We start from the raw sequence: 19,406 nt of genomic DNA, 5'->3' as shown, positions 1-19,406 counted from the left end.
ATTTGAAGAAATAATGACAGAAAACTTCCCCTACCTGGTGAAAGAAATAGACTTACAAGTCCAGGAAGTGCATAGAACCCCAAACAAAAGGAATCCAAAGAGGACCACACCAAGACACATCATAATTAAAATGCCAAGAGCAAAAGACAAAGAGAGAATCTTAAAAGCAGCAAGAGAAAAACAATCAGTTACCTACAAGGGAGTACCCATATGACTGTCAGCTGATTTCTCAACAGAAACTATGCAGGCCAGAAGGGAGTGGCAAGAAATATTCAAAGTGATGAATAGCAAGAACCTACAACCTAGATTACTTTACCCAGCAAAGCTATCATTCAGAATTGAAGGTCAGATAAAGAGCTTCACAGATAAGAAAAAGCTAAAGGAGTTCATCACCACCAAACCAGTATTATATGAAATGCTGAAAGGTATCCTTTAAGAAGAGGAAGAAGAAGAAAAAGGTGAAGATACAAATTATGAACAACAAATACACATCAACAAGCGAATCTAAAAGTCAAGTGAATAAATAATCTGATGAACAGAATAAACTGGTGAATATAATAGAATCAGGGACATAGAAAGGGAGTGGACTGACTATTCTCGGGGGGGGGGGAGGAGGAGTGTAGGGGGTGTGGGGAGAGACTGGACAAAAATTGTACACCTATGGATGAGAACATTGGGTGGCGGGGGTAAGGGCAGAGGGTGGGGTGGGAACTGGGTGGAGGGGAGCTATGGGGGGGGGGGGAAGAGGAACAACTGTAATAATCTAAACAATAAAGATTTAATTAAAAAAAAAGAAAACAGCACAACAGAACTAATATATTTAAACATTGATTCTTTGGAAAAACTAACAAGATAATTATATCCCACCAACATATTCAGGGGAGAGGAAAATAAGAATGTATAAATACTTAACAAAAATATGACAACAGAGGGGAAAATTCCCCCAAAGTCAAAGGATATTATAATAATTACAAAAGAATACTTTGACCAAATCTTTGTAAACAAATGAAAAGTTCTCCATAGAAGCATTATGTTTCTAGGAAGATACAAATAATCAAAACTGTCCCTGAAATAGATAGAACATCTAAACAGAACTAACAAAGAAGTTTTACAATAAAAATATTCTCTGTATATCTAAAATAACAATAACAAATATGTCCAGACTGTTTTAGGTGAATTCTATCCAACAGTTAATTACAGTATTATTCAAACTGTTCTAGAAGAGGAGAAATTCTTCTACAAGGAAGAATCTTGAATAATATACTAAAACTTAAAAAAGTACAAAAGCTAGAAAAATATAAATTCTTACTTATGAATATTAAAGCAAAAATCCTATATAAAATATTAGCAAATAGGCTTTAGCAACACACAAAATAATACACAATGACTAATAGCAGTTCATTCCAGGGCCAGATGGCTCAGTTGGTTGGAGCATTGTCCAATGCATCAAAGAAATGGTCAGGGCACATGGCAACATACCTAGGTTACAGGCTCGATCTCTGGTTGGGACACATAAGGGAGGCAGCCAAATGATGTTTCTCTTCCTCTCTCTTTCTCTCTCTGCTCCCTCCCTCTTCTTTTTCCTCTCCCTTCCTCTCTCTCTAAAATTAATAAAAACATCCTCCAGTGAGGGATAAAATACATATATTTTAATGTGGCAACCAGCAGGAAGGTAGGGAGGGAGAGAGTGTGAGAGCGCAAAGAAGTGATAGAGGAGCGTGTGGATGTGTGTGGTGTGTGTGTGTATGAGCTAGGGACAGTTAGATTCTGCAGGTCTTCTAAGGGGCTGCTAAACCGGGCAGTCGTAGGCGGCAGAGTCCCGCTCCCTGTGCAGACACTCCTGGGCGGCCAGCACAGGCATGGCGACCACGCCATCTTGGGAAACAGAGCTGCTTGAGACTAGGATCCTGGCCTCAGCACCACCCAGTCTGATCTCAGACGCATACCAGGACCCTGCAGCCACGGGGGACAGAGACCTGTGACCACAGTTACAGACCTGCGGACACCAAAAGTTCAGAAATCCCCCCGCGGCAGACCCGTGAGTAACAGAGCCCATCCCCCCTTCCCACAGGCTTGCGGGCAGCACCAGAGTAACTAACTGACAGACTCACCCCTTGCCTGGCCTCAGCGCTCCAGGAACTTTAGCCTGGAAGTGCGCGAGCACCTTGGAACTGATCCTACGCGCACTGCCGGCTTCTGAGCCCTGGGCTGGGAGCAAAGGCGCGAACCCCAGGAACTGAGCTTAGGCGCACTGCGGGCTTCTGAGCCCTGGGCTGGGAGCAAAGGCGTGAACCCCAGGAACTGAGCCTATGCGCACTGCTGACTTCTGAGCCCTGGGCTGGGAGCAAACGTGGGAACCCCAGGAACTGAGCCTACACGCACTGCCAGCTTCTGAGCCCTGGGCTGGGAGCAATAGCGTGAACACCGGGAATTTGTCCCACGTATCACAGGCCCAGGGACCCCGATTCTCTGGGCAGGAGGCAGCACCAAGCACCAGTGACTTGACTGTGTTTCTTTTCACCTGCGCCTGAGATCCTGATTTCCTGTGCATTCATACTAAGAGCCAGTGACTCCAATTCCTGGTGCAAGGGCACACAGGGACCCTGATTCTCAAGGCAAGGTCGCGCGAAGCAACAGAGACTCTGATACTGGATTCTGGGGAACTCTGACTCCTGGCGCACGCTAGGGGGCTCTGGTTTTCAACACGCTTCAGGGGGGTCTCTGTTTCAGCACGGTGCAGGCAGGGTCCCTGATTCTAAGGGCGCATAGGAGGCCACATTGAGCGCTGACAACACTGACTCTGAGCGAGCCTGGTTCCCACCAACCCACAACAACCACACATCTTAGTGTCAGAGCTCTTCAGTGACACTAGGGTGGTGGGAGGCTCCCACTGCACACGGCCCAAGCCCACGCAACTCGACATTTGAACCATCGGGAGATAATCAGAATGAAGAGACGAAACAACACCCAGAGGAAAGACAATGAGGAGTCACCAAGAAAGGACATTACTGAAGTTGAAGCATGCAACAGGACAGAAAAAGAATTCAGAATAATGGTTGTACAATTCATTTACCGGATGGATGAGAAAATCAACAACCTATGCAAGAATCAGGAAGAAATGAAAAGTGATATAGCTACAATCAAAAACACCATGGAAAGTTTCAACAGCAGACTAGAAGAAGCAGAGGACCGAATTAGTGAATTAGAAGATAAGGCAGAGAAACAAGCTCAATCTGAGCAGCAACTGGAGAAAAAAATTAAAAAGCAGGAGGAGAGCCTAAGGGAGCTTTGGGACAACATGAAACGAAGTAAAATACGCATAATAGGGCTGCAAGAAGGACAAGAAGAGCAGCAAGGATTAGAAAATCTATTTGAAGAAATAATGTCAGAAAACTTCCCAGATATGGGGAAGAAAAAAGTTACACAAGTACAGAGAGTCCCAGGCAAGATGAACCCCAAAAGACCCACACCAAGACACGTCATAATAACGATGGCAAATGTACAAGACAAAGACAGAATCTTAAAGGCTGCAAGAGAGAAACAGAGAGTTACCTACAAAGGTTCCCCCATCAGATTATCAAATGATTTCTCAACAGAAACACATCAGGCCAGAAGAGAATGGACAGAAATTTACAAAGTGATGCAAAGCAAAGGACTGAATCCAAGAATACTCTATCCAGCAAGGCTATCATTCAGAATTGAAGGGGAAATAAGAAACTTCACAGACAAAAAAAGGCTAAGGGAGTTTATCACCACCAAGCCAGCAATGCAAGAAATGCTAAAGGGACTGGTGTAAAAAGAAGAACTAAAAAGCCCAGAAAGAAAACAGCCACACAAAAAAATAGAAATGGCTACAAACAAGTACCTTTCAATAATAACTTTAAACGTAAATGGACTAAATGGTCCAATCAAAAGACATCGAGTGGCTGAATGGATAAAAAAACATGACCCATATATTTGCTGTCTACAAGAGACCCACCTCATTAGAAGGGACTCACACAGACTGAAAGTGAAGGGATGGAAAAATATCTTTCAGGCAAATGGAAATGAAAAAAAAGCTGGGGTAGCAATACTTATATCAGACAAAATAGACCTCAAAGTGAAGGCCATAACAAGAGATAAGAAAGGCCACTTCATAATACGAAAGGGATCAATACAACAAGAGGATATAACCCTGATAAACATATATGCACCCAATGCAGGAGCACCCACATACATAAGAAAACTCCTGGAAGATATCAGGGGAGAGATCGACAACAATACAATCATAGTAGGGGACTTTAATACACCACTGACATCACTGGATAAATCTGCTAGACAAAAACTCAGCAAAGAAACAGCAATCCTAAATGACTCACTAGATCAGATGGACTTAATTGACATCTTCAGAACACTTCACCCCAAAGCCACAAAATATACGTTCGGCTCAAGTGCTCATGGGATATCTTCAAAAATAGACCACATATTGGGTCACAACCAAAGTCTCCCCAAATTCAAGAAGACTGAAATCATACCAGGCAACTTCTCAGACCACAAGGCCATAATATTAGAAATAAACTACAACAAAAACAACTCAAAATACTCAAACACTTGGAAGCTGAATAGCACGTTATTAAATATTGATTGGGTTACCAATGAGATCAAAGAAGAAATTAAAAACATCCTGGAACGGGAAACCATACAAATACTAGAAGAATCCAAAGGCAACAAAATCTCAGACATATGCCGAAGCAATTTCTTCACCGATACAGCTCCTAGGGCATTGGAAACTAAAGAGAAAATGAACAAATGGGACTACATCAAAATAAAATGCTTCTGCACAGCAACAGAAACCATCAACAAAACAAGAAAACCCACTGTGTGGGAAAACATATTTGCCAATGTCATATCTGATAAGGGCCTAATCTCCAAAATTTATAGGGAACTCATACAACTTAACAAAAGGAAGATAAACAATCCAATCAAAAAATGGGTAAAGGATCTAAATAGACACCTTTCAAAAGAGGACATTCAGAAAGCCAAGAGACATATGAAAACATGCTCAAGGTCACTAATCATCCGAGAGATGCAAATCAAAACAACAATGAGGTACCATCTCACACCTGTCAGACTGGCTATCATCAACAAATCAACAAACGACAAGTGCTGGAGAGGATGTGGAGAAAAAGGAACACTTGTGCACTGCTGGTGGGAATGCAGACTGGTGCAGCCACTATGGAAGACAGTATGGAGTTTCCTCAAAAAATTACAAATGGAACTCCCATTTGACCCTGTGATCCCACTTCTAGGAATATATCCCAGGAAACCAGAAACACCAATCAGAAAGGATATATGCACCCCTATGTTCATAGCAGCACAATTCACCATAGCTAAGATCTGGAAATAGCCTAAGTGCCCACCTGTAGATGAATGGATTAGAAAACTGTGGTACATCTACACGATGGAATACTATGCTGCCATAAAAAAGAAGGAACTCTTGCCATTTGCAACAGCATGGATGGAACTGGAGAGCATTATGCTAAGTGAAATAAGCCAGTCAATGAAGGAAAAATACCACATGATGTCACTCATTTCTGGATAATAAAGACCATTATAAATTTATGAACAAAAATAGATACAGAGGCAGAGCTGCCTCAAACAGACTGTCAAACTACAGCAGGAAGGCCGGGGAGGGTGGGAGGGCAGGAGGGGGGGGGGGTAAGAGATCAACCAAAGGACTTGTATGCATGCATATAAGCATAACCAATGGACATAAGACACTGGGGGGAAGGGGAGGCCAGGGGATTGTCAAGGGTGGGGGGGAAAAAAAGGAGACATATGTAATACTTTTTGTAATACTTTAAGCAATAAAAATAATAATAATAATAATTAAAAAAAAATAAAAACATCCTGGAAACTAATGACAATGAAAACACAACAATCCAAAACCTTTGGGATGCAATGAAAGCAGTCCTGAGAGGGAAGTTTATAGCTCTACAGGCCTATCTCAACAAACAAGAAAAAATGGTAGTAAATCATCTAAATCTACAGCTCAAAGAATTAGAAAGAGAGCAACAAGAAAAGCCCAGAGTGAGCAGAAGGAAGGAGATAATAAAGATTAGAGCAGAAATAAATGACATAGAGACCAAAAAAGCAATACAGAAAATCAATGAAACAAAGAGCTGGTTCTTTGAAAGGATAAACAAGATTGACAAACCTCTAGCCAGGCTCACTAAGAAGCAAAGAGAAAGGACCCAAATCAACAAAATCAGAAATGATAGAGGCGAAATAACAACAGATCCCACAGAAATACAAATGATTGTTAAAAAATACTATGGACAACTCTACTCCAACAAACTAGACAACCTGGAGGAAATGGACATATTCCTAGAAAAATACAACATTCCAAAACTTAATCAGGAAGAATCTAAAAATCTCAATAGGCCAATAACTATGGAAGAAATTGATGCAGTCATCAAAAAGCTTCCAGCAAACAAAAGCCCAGGACCAGACGGCTTCACAGGGGAGTTTTACCAAACATTCAAGGAAGAACTAAAACCTATCCTCCTCAGACTATGTCAAAAGATCCAAGAGGAAGGAACACTTCCCAGCTCATTCTATGAAGCCAGCATCACCCTAATACCAAAACCAGGTAAAGACAACACAATGAAAGAGAATTACAGGCCAATATCCCTCATGAACATAGATGCCAAAATCCTCAACAAAATCTTAGCAAATCGGATCCAGCAGTACATCAGAAAGATCATACACCATTACCAAGTAGGATGTATCCCAGGGATGCAAGGATGGTACAATATCCGCAAATCAATAAACGTGATACATCACATAAACAAATTGAAAGAAAAAAACCACATAGTCATATCAATTGATGCAGAAAAAGCATTTGACAAAATTCAACACCCATTTTTGATAAAAACTCTCAGCAAGGTGGGAATTGAAGGATCATAGCTCAACATAATAAAAGACATATATAACAGCCAACATCATACTCAATGGACAAAAACTAACACCATTTCCCCTAAGAACAGGAACAAGACAGGGATGCCCACCCTCACCACTCCTGTTCGACATAGTACTGGAAGTATTAGCCATTGCAATTAGACAAGAAGAAGAAATAAAAGGCATCCAAATTGGAAAAGAAGAAGTAAAACTGTCCTTATTTGCAGACGACATGATATTATACTTAAAAAACCCTAAAGACTCCATCAATAAAACTATTAGACTTAATAAAAGAATTCGGCAATGTAGCAGGATACAAAATTAACGCCAAGAAATCTATGGCATTTCTATACACCAATAGTGAATGTGCAGAGAGACTAAAAAAGCAATCCCATTTACCATCGCACCAAAAAAATTAATCTACCTAGGAATAAACTTAACTAAAGAGGTAAAAGACCTCTTCTCAGAAAACTACAGGACGTTGAAAAAAGAGATAGAGGAAGACATAAAGAGATGTTAGAACATACCATGTTCTTGGATTGGTAGAATCAACATCAGTAAAATGTCCATACTGCCCAAAGCAATCTATAAATTCAACGCACTTCCCATTAAAATACCAATGGCATATTTCACAGACCTAGAACGTACTCTCCAAAAATTCATCTGGAATAAAAAACGACCCCGAATAGCTGCAGCGATCCTGAGAAAGAACAAAGTAGGTGGGATCTCAATACCAGATATCAAGCTGTATTACAAAGCCACTGTTCTCAAAACTACCTCGTACTGGCACAAGAACAGATATATAGATCAATGGAATAGAATAGAGAGCCCAGAAATCAGCCCCAACCAATACACTCAATTAATATTTGACAAAGGAGGCAAGAACATACATATTAGTCAAGATATTCTCTTCAATAAATGGTGTTGGGAAAATTGGACAGATACATGCAAGAAAATGAAACTAGAACACCAACTTACACCATACACAAAAATAAACTCAAAATGGATAAAGGACTTAAATATATGACGGGAAACCATACATATACTAGAAGAATCCAAAGGCAACAAAATCTCAGACATATGCCGAAGCAATTTCTTCACCGATACAGCTCCTAGGGCATTGGAAACTAAAGAGAAAATAAACAAATGGGACTTCATCAAAATAAAAAGCTTCTGCACAGCAACAGAAACCATCAACAAAACAACAAGAAAACCCACTGTGTGGGAAAACATATTTGCCAATGTCATATCTGATAAGGGCCTAATCTCCAAAATTTATAGGGAACTCATACAACTTAACAAAAGGAAGATAAACAATCCAATCAAAAAATGGGTAAAGGATCTAAATAGACACCTTTCAAAAGAGGACATTCAGAAAGCCAAGAGACATATGAAAACATGCTCAAGGTCACTAATCATCCGAGAGATGCAAATCAAAACAACAATGAGGTACCATCTCACACCTGTCAGACTGGCTATCATCAACAAATCAACAAACGACAAGTGCTGGAGAGGATGTGGAGAAAAAGGAACACTTGTGCACTGCTGGTGGGAATGCAGACTGGTGCAGCCACTATGGAAGACAGTATGGAGTTTCCTCAAAAAATTACAAATGGAACTCCCATTTGACCCTGTGATCCCACTTCTAGGAATATATCCCAGGAAACCAGAAACACCAATCAGAAAGGATATATGCACCCCTATGTTCATAGCAGCACAATTCACCATAGCTAAGATCTGGAAATAGCCTAAGTGCCCACCTGTAGATGAATGGATTAGAAAACTGTGGTACATCTACACGATGGAATACTATGCTGCCATAAAAAAGAAGGAACTCTTGCCATTTGCAACAGCATGGATGGAACTGGAGAGCATTATGCTAAGTGAAATAAGCCAGTCAATGAAGGAAAAATACCACATGATGTCACTCATTTCTGGATAATAAAGACCATTATAAACTTATGAACAAAAATAGATACAGAGGCAGAGCTGCCTCAAACAGACTGTCAAACTACAGCAGGGAGGCCGGGGAGGGTGGGAGGGCAGGAGGGGGGTGGGTAAGAGATCAACCAAAGGACTTGTATGCATGCATATAAGCATAACCAATGGACATAAGACACTGGGGGGAAGGGGAGGCCAGGGGATTGTCAAGGGCGGGGGAAAAAAAAAGGAGACATATGTAATACTCTTTGTAATACTTCAAGCAATAAAAAAAATAAAATAAAATAAAAAAATGAGGAACAAGATGAATATAAAACTTTAAATGTCTTTTGAAAATACCAGTCAATGCGTTCAGTCAAGATAAAGAAGTATGATATACACAAACTGGAAACGAGGAGATTTAATTACATTTTCACTTGATGATATAATTGTATAAAAGTACATATGCAATAACTTAAAAACTAGAAATAAGAGTTGGGTGGTTTCAAAATTAATACACAAAACTTTCCTCTACAAAACAAGTTAGAAAATAATATGCAATAAAGATTTTATTTAAAGCATCAAGATAAAATACCTAACAATAAAACTTAGAAAAAGTGCAAGAAAAAAATTTAAAATTGTACTAAGGAAGATAAAGAAAAACTAGGGTAAATCATGAAACATACCTTGCTCTTGGTTAGGAAGATGCAATATTGTAAAGATGTCGCTCTTGCTTAATCTATAAATGTAATGTGATCACAATAAAGTTACCAGGATTAATTTTGGGACAACTAGGAAAGCTTATTTTAAATTTCATATAGAAATACGTACAATAAGGCCAACTATAATAAGCCAAGAAGTTGGAAAACTTTTTAAAAGAATAAAAGGAGCGATGGGGAACTAAGTTTGCCACCTAACAAAATTTATAGTTTAAAAAATATAGCATTAAAAGTTTTGATTCACCATGAGTAGACAGGTTAGTGGAATAGAATATAATTCAAAATTAGGCCTAGGAATTGAATATATAATAATTGTGGCATTTCCAACCAGTAGAGAAAAAATTATTTAATAATTTTGTTGGAATAACAGGATAGTTAATAGAATTGGATTGGGAGCTCACTTCTTTCATCCAAATGGTTCCTGATGCTAAAATATTTTAATCACAAAAAATACAACTTGAAATGTGCTAAGAGAAACATAAGATTTTCAAAATCCAGAATACAGAAAAATGATTACATAAAAATTAAATTTTTCTGCATGAGAAAGATAAAAGGCAAATGACAAACTGAGAAAAAGTATGCAACATACATAACATTAAGGTAATCTCATTAATATATAGAGAGCATTTAGAGATCAAGAAAACAAAAAGTTCAACAACAAAATGGCAAAGAATTTTATCAGATTACATAACAAGTCAATAAATGTATCTGTTGGCTATTTGTGTCTTCTTTGGAAAGATATCCATTCAAGTCTTTAGTCCATCTTTTAAATCTGGTTGATTTTGTTACTGAGTTGTAGAAATTCCTTATATATTTGAGAGATTAACTCATCAGAAATATAGTTTGCAAATAATTTTCCTAATCCACAGGTTGCCTTTTCACTGTATTCTTTCCTTTGCTGTGCAGAAGCTTTTTGTTGTCCCACTTGTTTAGTTTTGCTTTTGTTACCCGAGCTTTTGATGTCATATCCATGATATCATTGCCAAGGACAATGTCATGAAGCTTTCCCCCTATGTTTTCTTGTAGGAGTTTTACAGTTTCAGGTCTTATGTTTAAGTCTTTAATACACTTTGAGTTGACTTTTTGTATGGTGTAAGACAAAGGTCCAATTTCATCTTTTGCATGTGGATATTAAATTTTCTCATTTGTTGAAGAGACTATCCTTTCTCCATTGTGTATCCTTGACAGTCTTGTCAAAGATCAGTTGAACGTATATATGTGGATTTATATCTGGGCTCTCTATTCTGTTGATTGGTCTGTATGTCTGTCTTTATACCAGTACCATACTGTTTTGATTACTGTGGTTCTGTAATATATTTTGAAATCAGAAAGTGTGATGACTCCAGCTTTGCTCTTCTTTCTCAAGATTGATTTGGCTATTTGTAGGCTTTTATGGTTCCATATAAATTTTACAGTTGTTTTTCTATTCCTATGAAAAAATGCCATTGATATTTTGATAGGGATTGCACTGTCAAAGTCACTGATACTCAGGGAAATGTAAATCAGCACCACAGTGAGATATCTCACACATGTTTAGGCTATTTATTTATTTATTAAACATTTTATTTTATTTTATTTTTTTAATCCTCACCTGAGGATATCTTTCCATTGATTTTTTAGAGTGGAAGAGAGAGGGAAAGACAGAAATATCAGATGTGAGAGAAACACATCCATTGGTTGCCTCCTGCATACGCTTGACCAGGGCCTGGGCCAGGGAGGAGCCTGCAACCAGGTACGTGTCCTTGATCGGAATCAAACCCAGGACCCTTTGGTCCACAGGTTGACACTGTATCCGTTGAGCCAAACTGGCTAGGGCTAGAATGGCTATTTAAAAATACAACAACAAAATAAGTGTGGCAAGGATGTGAACAAAAATTGGATTGAATTGAAATGTAAGTATAAATGCACACCAGTTTTCAAAGACTCCATATAAAAAAAGAACATAAAATATTTAGGATATATTTGGGTTAAATAAAAAATAGTTTTGAAATCAATTCCACTTGTTTCTTTTTAATCTTTTTAAATGTGGCTACTAGAAAATTAAAAATTACATATAAGTGGTGGGCAAAAGTAGGTTTACAATTTATTATTTATTAATTACTAGAGGCCTGGTGCATGAATTTGTGCATGGGTGGAGTCCCTAGGCCTGGCCAGCAATCGAGGCCTACTCGGGGGCTGGCTGGCCAGTGGGAGGGGCTGCGGGTGGTTGGCCAGCTGGCCCTCCCCCCAATTGGGGTGGGGTGGCCCAATCGGGGGTGGGGATGGCTGGGGGTTGGGGGGAGCCAATTGGGGCCCAGATCGGGCCGGTTGGCAGCTGCAGTGCAGTCATAGCAACCGGTCGAGCTCCCAGTTGGTTGAACTCCCACCTGGGGGGACAATTTGCATATTAGCCTTTTATTATATAGGATTGTATTATTTTCCATACAACCTACTTTTCCTACCCCTGTATGGCTCATGTTATACTTCTGTTGGAATGACAATTCTAATACTGGGAGTCTCCTCATTAAAATTAAGGTTGGCAAAGTAAGTTTACTAATATGTTTAAATCCCCAAAACTGCTAAGAACCTACCAATATGCTGGACTTTTTCATCAATGACCTCACAGTGGTACGGCCACCGTGTTGGGCTCAGTTCACCAGAAGAAGAGACACCATATAAATCTCGTGGCTCACGAAGACGTGGCACCCATCTCCCTAGCTGGTATTCCAACAATATCTGTGTAGTCCGGGGGAAAAATGGGTCAGTGATGGAGTCAGCTGGAAAAAGATTCAAACACAATCATGATTGTTAAGAAACAAAACTCCAATTGCTATAATTTTCAAAATTGATTCTAGAAAGAGAGAGAAGGGAGAGAGGGAGAGAGGAAGAGAGGAAGAGGGAGGGAGAGGGAGAGGGAGAGGGAGAGGGAGAGAAAGTAACATCGATTTGTTATTCCACTTATTGTTGCGTTCATCGATTGATTTTTGATTGTGCCCTGACTGGGGATTGAACCCAGAACCTTAGTGTATCAGGATGGTGCTCTAACAAACTGAGCTACTCAGCCAGGGCAAATCCCAATAACTTTTTTATATGTTCTTTTTTTTCCCCTTCAACACCATTAATTTGTGAATATCTGTAGATATAATTATAAATATCTTATAATTTATGGCATTTAAAACATAAAAGTACTAATGAAATTTTTTAATAACTGATCTTCACGATAGCTAAAGAAAAGTTGTTATTAAATACTATAAATTATACCAAATTGTTACTGCTACTCCAAAAATATTTTAGATTTTGAAAGGGATTGCATTTGTTTCTTGCAGCTTTTTTAGCCAACTGTTTACTGTTCAATCTTCTTAACCTTAATCACACTGAGGCAACTATTTGTCTAATAGGTTAAGTACACCCACCAACCATATTTTCTCACCACCTACTGGAACTATGTTCTCTAAGGTTGTTATACTGAACTTTCAGTCAAAACTTTTTCAGTTCTCATTCTAGGGCTACTGTGTGACACAACCCCAGGAGCATAATTCACACAGAATAAGATGGAGTCGTCCCAAGTAGACAGCGGGGAGGCTCTCTCTCTGTTTCTATTGGGTAACTGGGGCCTCAACTTGCTGTTGATAATCACCTTTCCTTAAGATCATGTCCCTTGTCTTTTATGATGGTACACTTCCTGGTTTTCTCTCTACCTTTTACATACTTGGTTCCATTTGTCCCACTGACTCCTCTGCTTTTCCACCTCTGAAACATGGCTTTTAACTTAAATTTAGTTCTGGGTTATTTTTGTATAACAGCAGATAATTGGACTAGGAGTCAGACAAACTGAGTTCTGTTCTACCACTTTGTTTCTACATGAATTGGTTGGCCAATGAAGCCTCTTTGAACATAAATCTTACTACTTGTAAATAAGAAATACTACCTTCCATTGCTACTTCTCAAGATTTTTATATAGATCCATTTATTCAATAGACAGTTATTAAGCATCTAGTATTCCATTATGTGAGTAGATCATACTTTGTCTAATTTACAGTATGATTCAAAAATGGCAAGGCAACTATTTATGAATTAGTAAATAAAATTAGATTCATACCTCATATGGTTTGTAAATGTAAATTTTAGAGAAATGAAATACCAAAATTCAAACAAGTACAAAAAAGTACTTGAAGAAAACTTTGATAATTATATTGATGATCTTAGAGTAGGGGCCTTTGTAGCTTAAACAGATACATAAAAAAAAGAGCCACAAACGAATAATGATAAATAACATTAAAATAATTCCAAACAATGAAAGCAATGTAAACAAAGTTAACAAGGATTTCTATGAAAGTGCAATTCATAACACAAGGGAATATAAATAGACAAGCATATGAAACAATTCTCAATTTCTTTAGCAACCAAGGAAATGTTAGTTAAAACAGTGAATTTCCTCCTTTTTACCAACAGACGTTTTAAAACTTTAAAAAGAAAAAAAAGGGCGGCAGGAAGTCCACAAAATAGTACTACAGTTTTTTTAGCAAACTATTTACTATTGAATGTTCTTAAACTTCTTAAACTTAGTCACACATTTTCTATGACTATGGGTATAGATATGTGTACAAATGCAAGAAAAAATTCTAGAAGGGTGAACACCAAACTGAGAATAGTGGTTATCTCAAAAGTGAAGATTTGTTTTAGGATGGCAGTGAAAAAGACAATAATAAAAAATAATAAAGGTCTTATCTTCAATTTCAAAATATCTGTGATAGATATATGAATATTTGGAAAAAATATTTTAATGTATTTGAAAGCACAATTCTAAATGTATAAATTCTAAAAAATCAAGCATACATCAAGATGCCCACATGCACATGTAAATTTGCTAATGAATGACTTTAAGGAAACTCTACATAGGCATACTTAAAGATGCAGTGCCAAAACATTGTGCCCATTATAAGTCCAGTTATACTGTAAATGCATTTAAAGAATTGGTTATTTAAAGAAATGCCAAGGCAAATTCTTGTATTAAGTTCTTTATAAACTACTGACCATTTTCATTAAAATCAGTTTTATCTAAAACAAATCTTAAAAGTTTTAACTCCAAAAGATTCTTATAAAAGTGAATACATTTTCTTTCCTTATCCAATTAACAGAATAATAATTCCCTGTATTATCCAAGCTGACTTTTTTCTAGTTTCCTTATCTTATTACTTTTCCTCCACTCATATCCTATCATAAGGAGAAGGGAGAATATATGGATAAATTCAAACCTGTTAAAAGTGCACATTGGCGGAGATCTTCAAATTTCACGTAGGTATCCTCATCCTAAAACAAGAGAGTTTAAAAACATTTCTCTTTTAAAAACCAACAGCTTACAAAGCTAGAAATTTTTTACAACTAACAATTAAGTGTATGTGTTTAATCTTTAATGGAAAAAAATTAAAGGATTATTATAGCTACTGGTCTCAAAGCACACACTTCAACTATCCTGAAACCTTAAAGTTTTCACATTTCATTCCTCTTCTTCCACAGGGTAAGGTCTATTAATAATTGTAGGGAAGAAATAAAGTTTAAAGATTCTTGGTAAGCTTAGCAAAACAATCTAAATCAGTGGTTCTCAACCTTCCTAATGCCTCGAACCTTTAATACAGTTCCTCATGTTGTGGTGACCCCCAATTTCATTTTTACAAATTGAACATAATTAAAGCATAGTGGTTAATCACAAAAACAATATGTAATTATATATGTGTTTTCCAATGGTCTTAGGCGACCCCGGTGAAAGGGTCGTTCGACCCCCAAAGGGGTCTCGACCCACAGGTTGGGAACCGCTGATCTAAATTAAGAAAAAGAAACAAAAGAAGAGAAGAAACATAGCCCTGGCCTGTGTGGCTTAGTTCGTTGGGCATCATCCCATGCATCAAAAGGATGTGGGTTCAATTCCAGGTCAGGGCACATGACTGGGTTGTAGGATCAATTCTCCTGAAGGGGGCGTGCAGGAGGGAGCAGATCCATGTTCCACTCTCACATGGATGCTTCTCTTTCTCTCTCCCTCGCCCTTCCTCTAGCTCTAAAAATTAATGAGTATATTTTTTAAAAAGAACATAAATGCAGAAGGCCATACACTTAAAGGGTTATACATCATTTTGGGGAGCTTATTTGGGGACCTTAACTTAAATATATGATAATTTATACTTTACTAAAAATAAAATGTGATGAAAACATCTCACAAATATTACTAGAACCAGACAAAATATTTTTAAATACTGCATTTTGTTTTTTCCTCCTCCTTCTTCTTCCATGTCCTGGCCTTTGTTACATCAGAGCCACACTAAACCTATTATGGAGCTACAGAGTAGATTTAAAATATAGAAGGTTCCAGTATATGATACATATTATGATGAATACAGTAGACTCAGTACATATAAGAAAGTGGACAGGGAGTATAAAAACCCCTAATAATGATTTAATACACATATTTTAGTAAAAGTCAGAAGAATCTTATCCAAATTTTTTTCTCAGAAAAAGACAACCAATATAGGTTCTTTCTAGATGGGGCATACTGTACACAGTAATATCTCGGCTTTCAATCAAACTACTTCCCAACTTCAATGACAGGTGATTTAAACATCCAATTGATTCTTACATTCAATTGGTTTTATAATACTTTTACTGGGAATCTATATAACACAAGTGTTATCTCAAAGTAAATTAAGATAAAGTTGAGGAAAACATACTGATTCATCTTCATCACTGATTGTTCTATCTGAATAGTCTTCTTCTGAATCTTCTGACATCTCTTCAGTATTGGGCTCGATATTTCTCCTTTTGAGTTGGTGGGCTGTAAATGGAAAACAATTTCTAAGGTCTTTACTGACAGTTTTTAAATTAAAAGTGTTTATTACACATTGTGTGAGTATCCAAAATACATTCTATTGCATTTAATTAAGTGACAACAGGTTTCTTTTAAAAACTAATTTATTAGGACACGGTTAAATAAACCTTCAGTTTCAAAGATTTGAAGAAATTTTTCATTTCTATGAGAAAGAGACCACATCACAATAAAAGACAAATCAAGTAAATAATTTAAAAAGAATTTATAGGGTACACAGACAAATCATTTACACCCTGTATTTACAATTAAATACCAGAGAGCAATAGCAAGTTCAGAATAATCCTGAGATATTAAAAAGATCACAAATCTTTTAAATTACAGTTACTTATTCAGGCAATGAAATGTAGCAATAAAATTTGTTTTCTACTTAATTTTCAATTGACCAGCAGTTCAGATGCCGACAACAGACTCTTTATATTTTGGCTACTATTCCGTAGATACTGTCTCCGTTCTAATATTCAATTGTATGTGTCTTAACTGACATCTCAATAGCTATCAGAAGGTTGTACTGGCGACGGCCATTATCCCTGCGATGCAAGTATCCTCCCATTACTGAGACAATGAAATAATGTAAGTTCCTTGTCAAAGATTCTTTGTTGTTGTTGTTTTTTAGATCAAAGGAATTTACCAATTCCCAGTCTATTTGTTTAAGCTCCGCTCTACACAAAGTGTGTTTTGGAACAAGACTGCATATAGAAGCAAGTCCAGGTTCCACAGCAAATTACTACAGATGCAACGGAGAAGTCTGCTTATTAGGACCTGCAACACGAAGAGACTGAAGTTTCAGCCCCGGGGTCACCACGATCCCCAATTTGGGAAACTGGATTGGCATAAATCTGATTCTATTTCCTCCCGTGAGCATATGAGGCAAACCAATGTAAGGCAGGGCCAGGGTCTTACTGTCTGGGTGGTTCCTACTAAATGCGATTCTTGCTAAATGTTAAAATCCAGGTACACGACTCTGCACAGGTACGTGTAACCTCGTGAGCCTGACTGGAACCCAGCCAGGTAAGCTGACCCAACAGCGAAGAAGAAATGAACACGTAATTAACTAAACAAGGTATCTAAACCGGAGCTGAGCCTGCCTCCAGGGGGACAGAGCGTTGGAAGCGCTACAAATAAAACCAGCGAGCGACACCACCTCTCTTTCTTGAAGAGAACACCCACGCAGCCAACTCCCTGAGCAGGGTCACAGTTACCATTGTGCTCACCTGCGACAGGGTAAGGCCTGGGCCTCAGGAGAGCCGCGCTGATTGCCTAATGGGCACTCCGCGCGCGTTCCTTCCACGGCCGAAGCGGACGAGGCAACACCCGCGCCCCCACGCCCAGCCAGCCAGCCAGGCCTGCGGGCGGGCACGACGACGGACTTCCTCGGGAAAGGACGGTGAAGCACAATTCCCGAGGTCAACGAGGCCCTCTCACGCTCACGCCTGGAAGCCGCGGTGTGGGTAGGAGCTCATTTCCCCCGGCGCGTGTGTCCACGTGTGCTCGCTTCCCGCAGGGGGCGCCGCGCCGCCGATCTCCTTTCCTTCGGAACCGCGCGTCACTGTCCCGCCTCAGTCGGCTCCTCCTTCCCGCCCCCGCGGGTAACAGCCCAATGTAATCCCGGTCCAGTTTAGCGGCTCTAACCACGCCCTTCACCCGGAGGCAAGGCCACTCGTTACCAGGGCAACGGGACCACCCTCGCGAGACTTCAGAAAGCCCTGGGGAATTACCTAGCGAGTATTGACCCGAGAAGGAGCCTGGGCGGGATTTGGGCCAAGAGGACGGGAGACCCCGAAGGATGACGGGAACTAGGGGCAGAGGGAATCCCGTTCTGGGTGGAAAGTAGTGCGGATGGTGGGGTGGGGCTGGCAGGAAATTTAGGAGAGGAGAAGGCGGAACTGTGATTTGTTCCTAGGTTCTATACCACCGGGAGGCTGTAGAGCAGTGATTCTCAACCTTCCTAATGCTGAGACCCTTTAATAAAGTTCCTCATGTTGTGGTGACCCCCAACCATAAAATTATTTTCATTGCTACTTCATAACTGTAATTTTGCTACTGTTATGAATCGTAATGTAAATATCTGATATGCAGGATGCATTTTCATTGTTACAAATTGAACATAATTAAAGCACAGTGATTAATCACAAAAACAATATGTAATTATATATGTTTTCCGATGGTCTTAGGCGATCCCTGTGAAAGGGTCGTTCGACCCCCAAAGGGGTCGCGACCCACAGGTTGAGAACCGTTGTTGTAGAGCTTACTGGTCAAGACTAGTGCTTTGTTGGTCTTTATTTGTACCCCACACTGAGTTGTGTTCTGCACAATTGTGTGACTAATGATCTTTATTTGATTCAGAAATGAAAAAAATGTTCTCATTAAATACTTGATAGAGGAGTCATAGATACACTAGGGTGAGCTCTCAAGGTTCTTATCAGCTCAGAGATTCTTTAAATATAAAAATCGTTAGGTAACATATTGAACACATTATCTGGCAGGGCACTATGCAAATCACTTCACATGTATTGCCTCATCTAATTAAATACGAGCTTCCCATTACAGACTTAGACATGATTCCTGTATATCCCAACTTGATTTTCTCCTGATCTTTAGCTCTGGTGGATAATTGAATGTATTTGGAACAGTTTTCAAAGTAGAATGGCTAGGAAAAAAAAGTCTTTAGATGTTTGGTTCCTACCTGGGGTATTATATGTCATGAGATTTGTAATATTGTAGAAATGGAGATAATGGATTATAGCAAGTTTGAAAGTAGAATAAAGGTCGAAGCACTTTGGCTTAAGCATGGAAATGGTCCATATCTTTAGATTTTGTAAGTTTCTGAAAAATAATATGGATTTTTTTGAGGTCAGCAATTTAGAAGTTTGGACCTTCCAGAAAAAGAAATAGATTAGATAAAGCTCTCTTGAAAAATAGTTACCAGTTATAATTGTACCTTGTTTTATGCCATACATGTTACTAAAAATGAC

At 38.7% G+C, this 19,406-nt stretch overlaps 1 protein-coding gene across 10 annotated transcripts in view; it reads right to left on the bottom strand.

The window, feature by feature from the left end:
* Window positions 1-18,058, bottom strand: part of AGBL3 (AGBL carboxypeptidase 3) — an 84,496-nt gene extending 66,438 nt beyond the window's left edge. For 3 of the 10 annotated variants that reach the window (XM_059711845.1, XM_059711846.1, XM_059711844.1), the window contains exons 1-5: window positions 17,646-18,048; window positions 16,277-16,380; window positions 14,813-14,867; window positions 12,149-12,334; window positions 9,546-9,598 (exon numbers count right to left, since the gene is read on the bottom strand). In XM_059711845.1, the coding sequence (XP_059567828.1) occupies window positions 9,594-9,598; window positions 12,149-12,334; window positions 14,813-14,867; window positions 16,277-16,336 (306 nt within the window). In that variant the 5' untranslated portion in view covers window positions 16,337-16,380; window positions 17,646-18,048 and the 3' untranslated portion in view covers window positions 9,546-9,593. Of the gene's footprint in view, window positions 1-9,545; window positions 12,117-12,148; window positions 12,335-14,812; window positions 14,868-16,276; window positions 16,381-17,645 lie in introns of those variants that run through there. The other 7 variants (XM_059711836.1, XM_059711837.1, XM_059711838.1 and 4 more) reach the window with 5 other exon arrangements.
* Window positions 18,059-19,406: the final 1,348 nt, after the last annotated feature.

The sequence above is a fragment of the Myotis daubentonii genome, chromosome 10 (assembly GCF_963259705.1).
Source record: "Myotis daubentonii chromosome 10, mMyoDau2.1, whole genome shotgun sequence".
NCBI classification, from domain to species: domain Eukaryota; kingdom Metazoa; phylum Chordata; class Mammalia; order Chiroptera; family Vespertilionidae; genus Myotis; species Myotis daubentonii.
The sequence above is the reverse complement of the archived record's forward strand: the minus strand, read 5'-3'. Positions and strand labels throughout refer to the sequence as shown.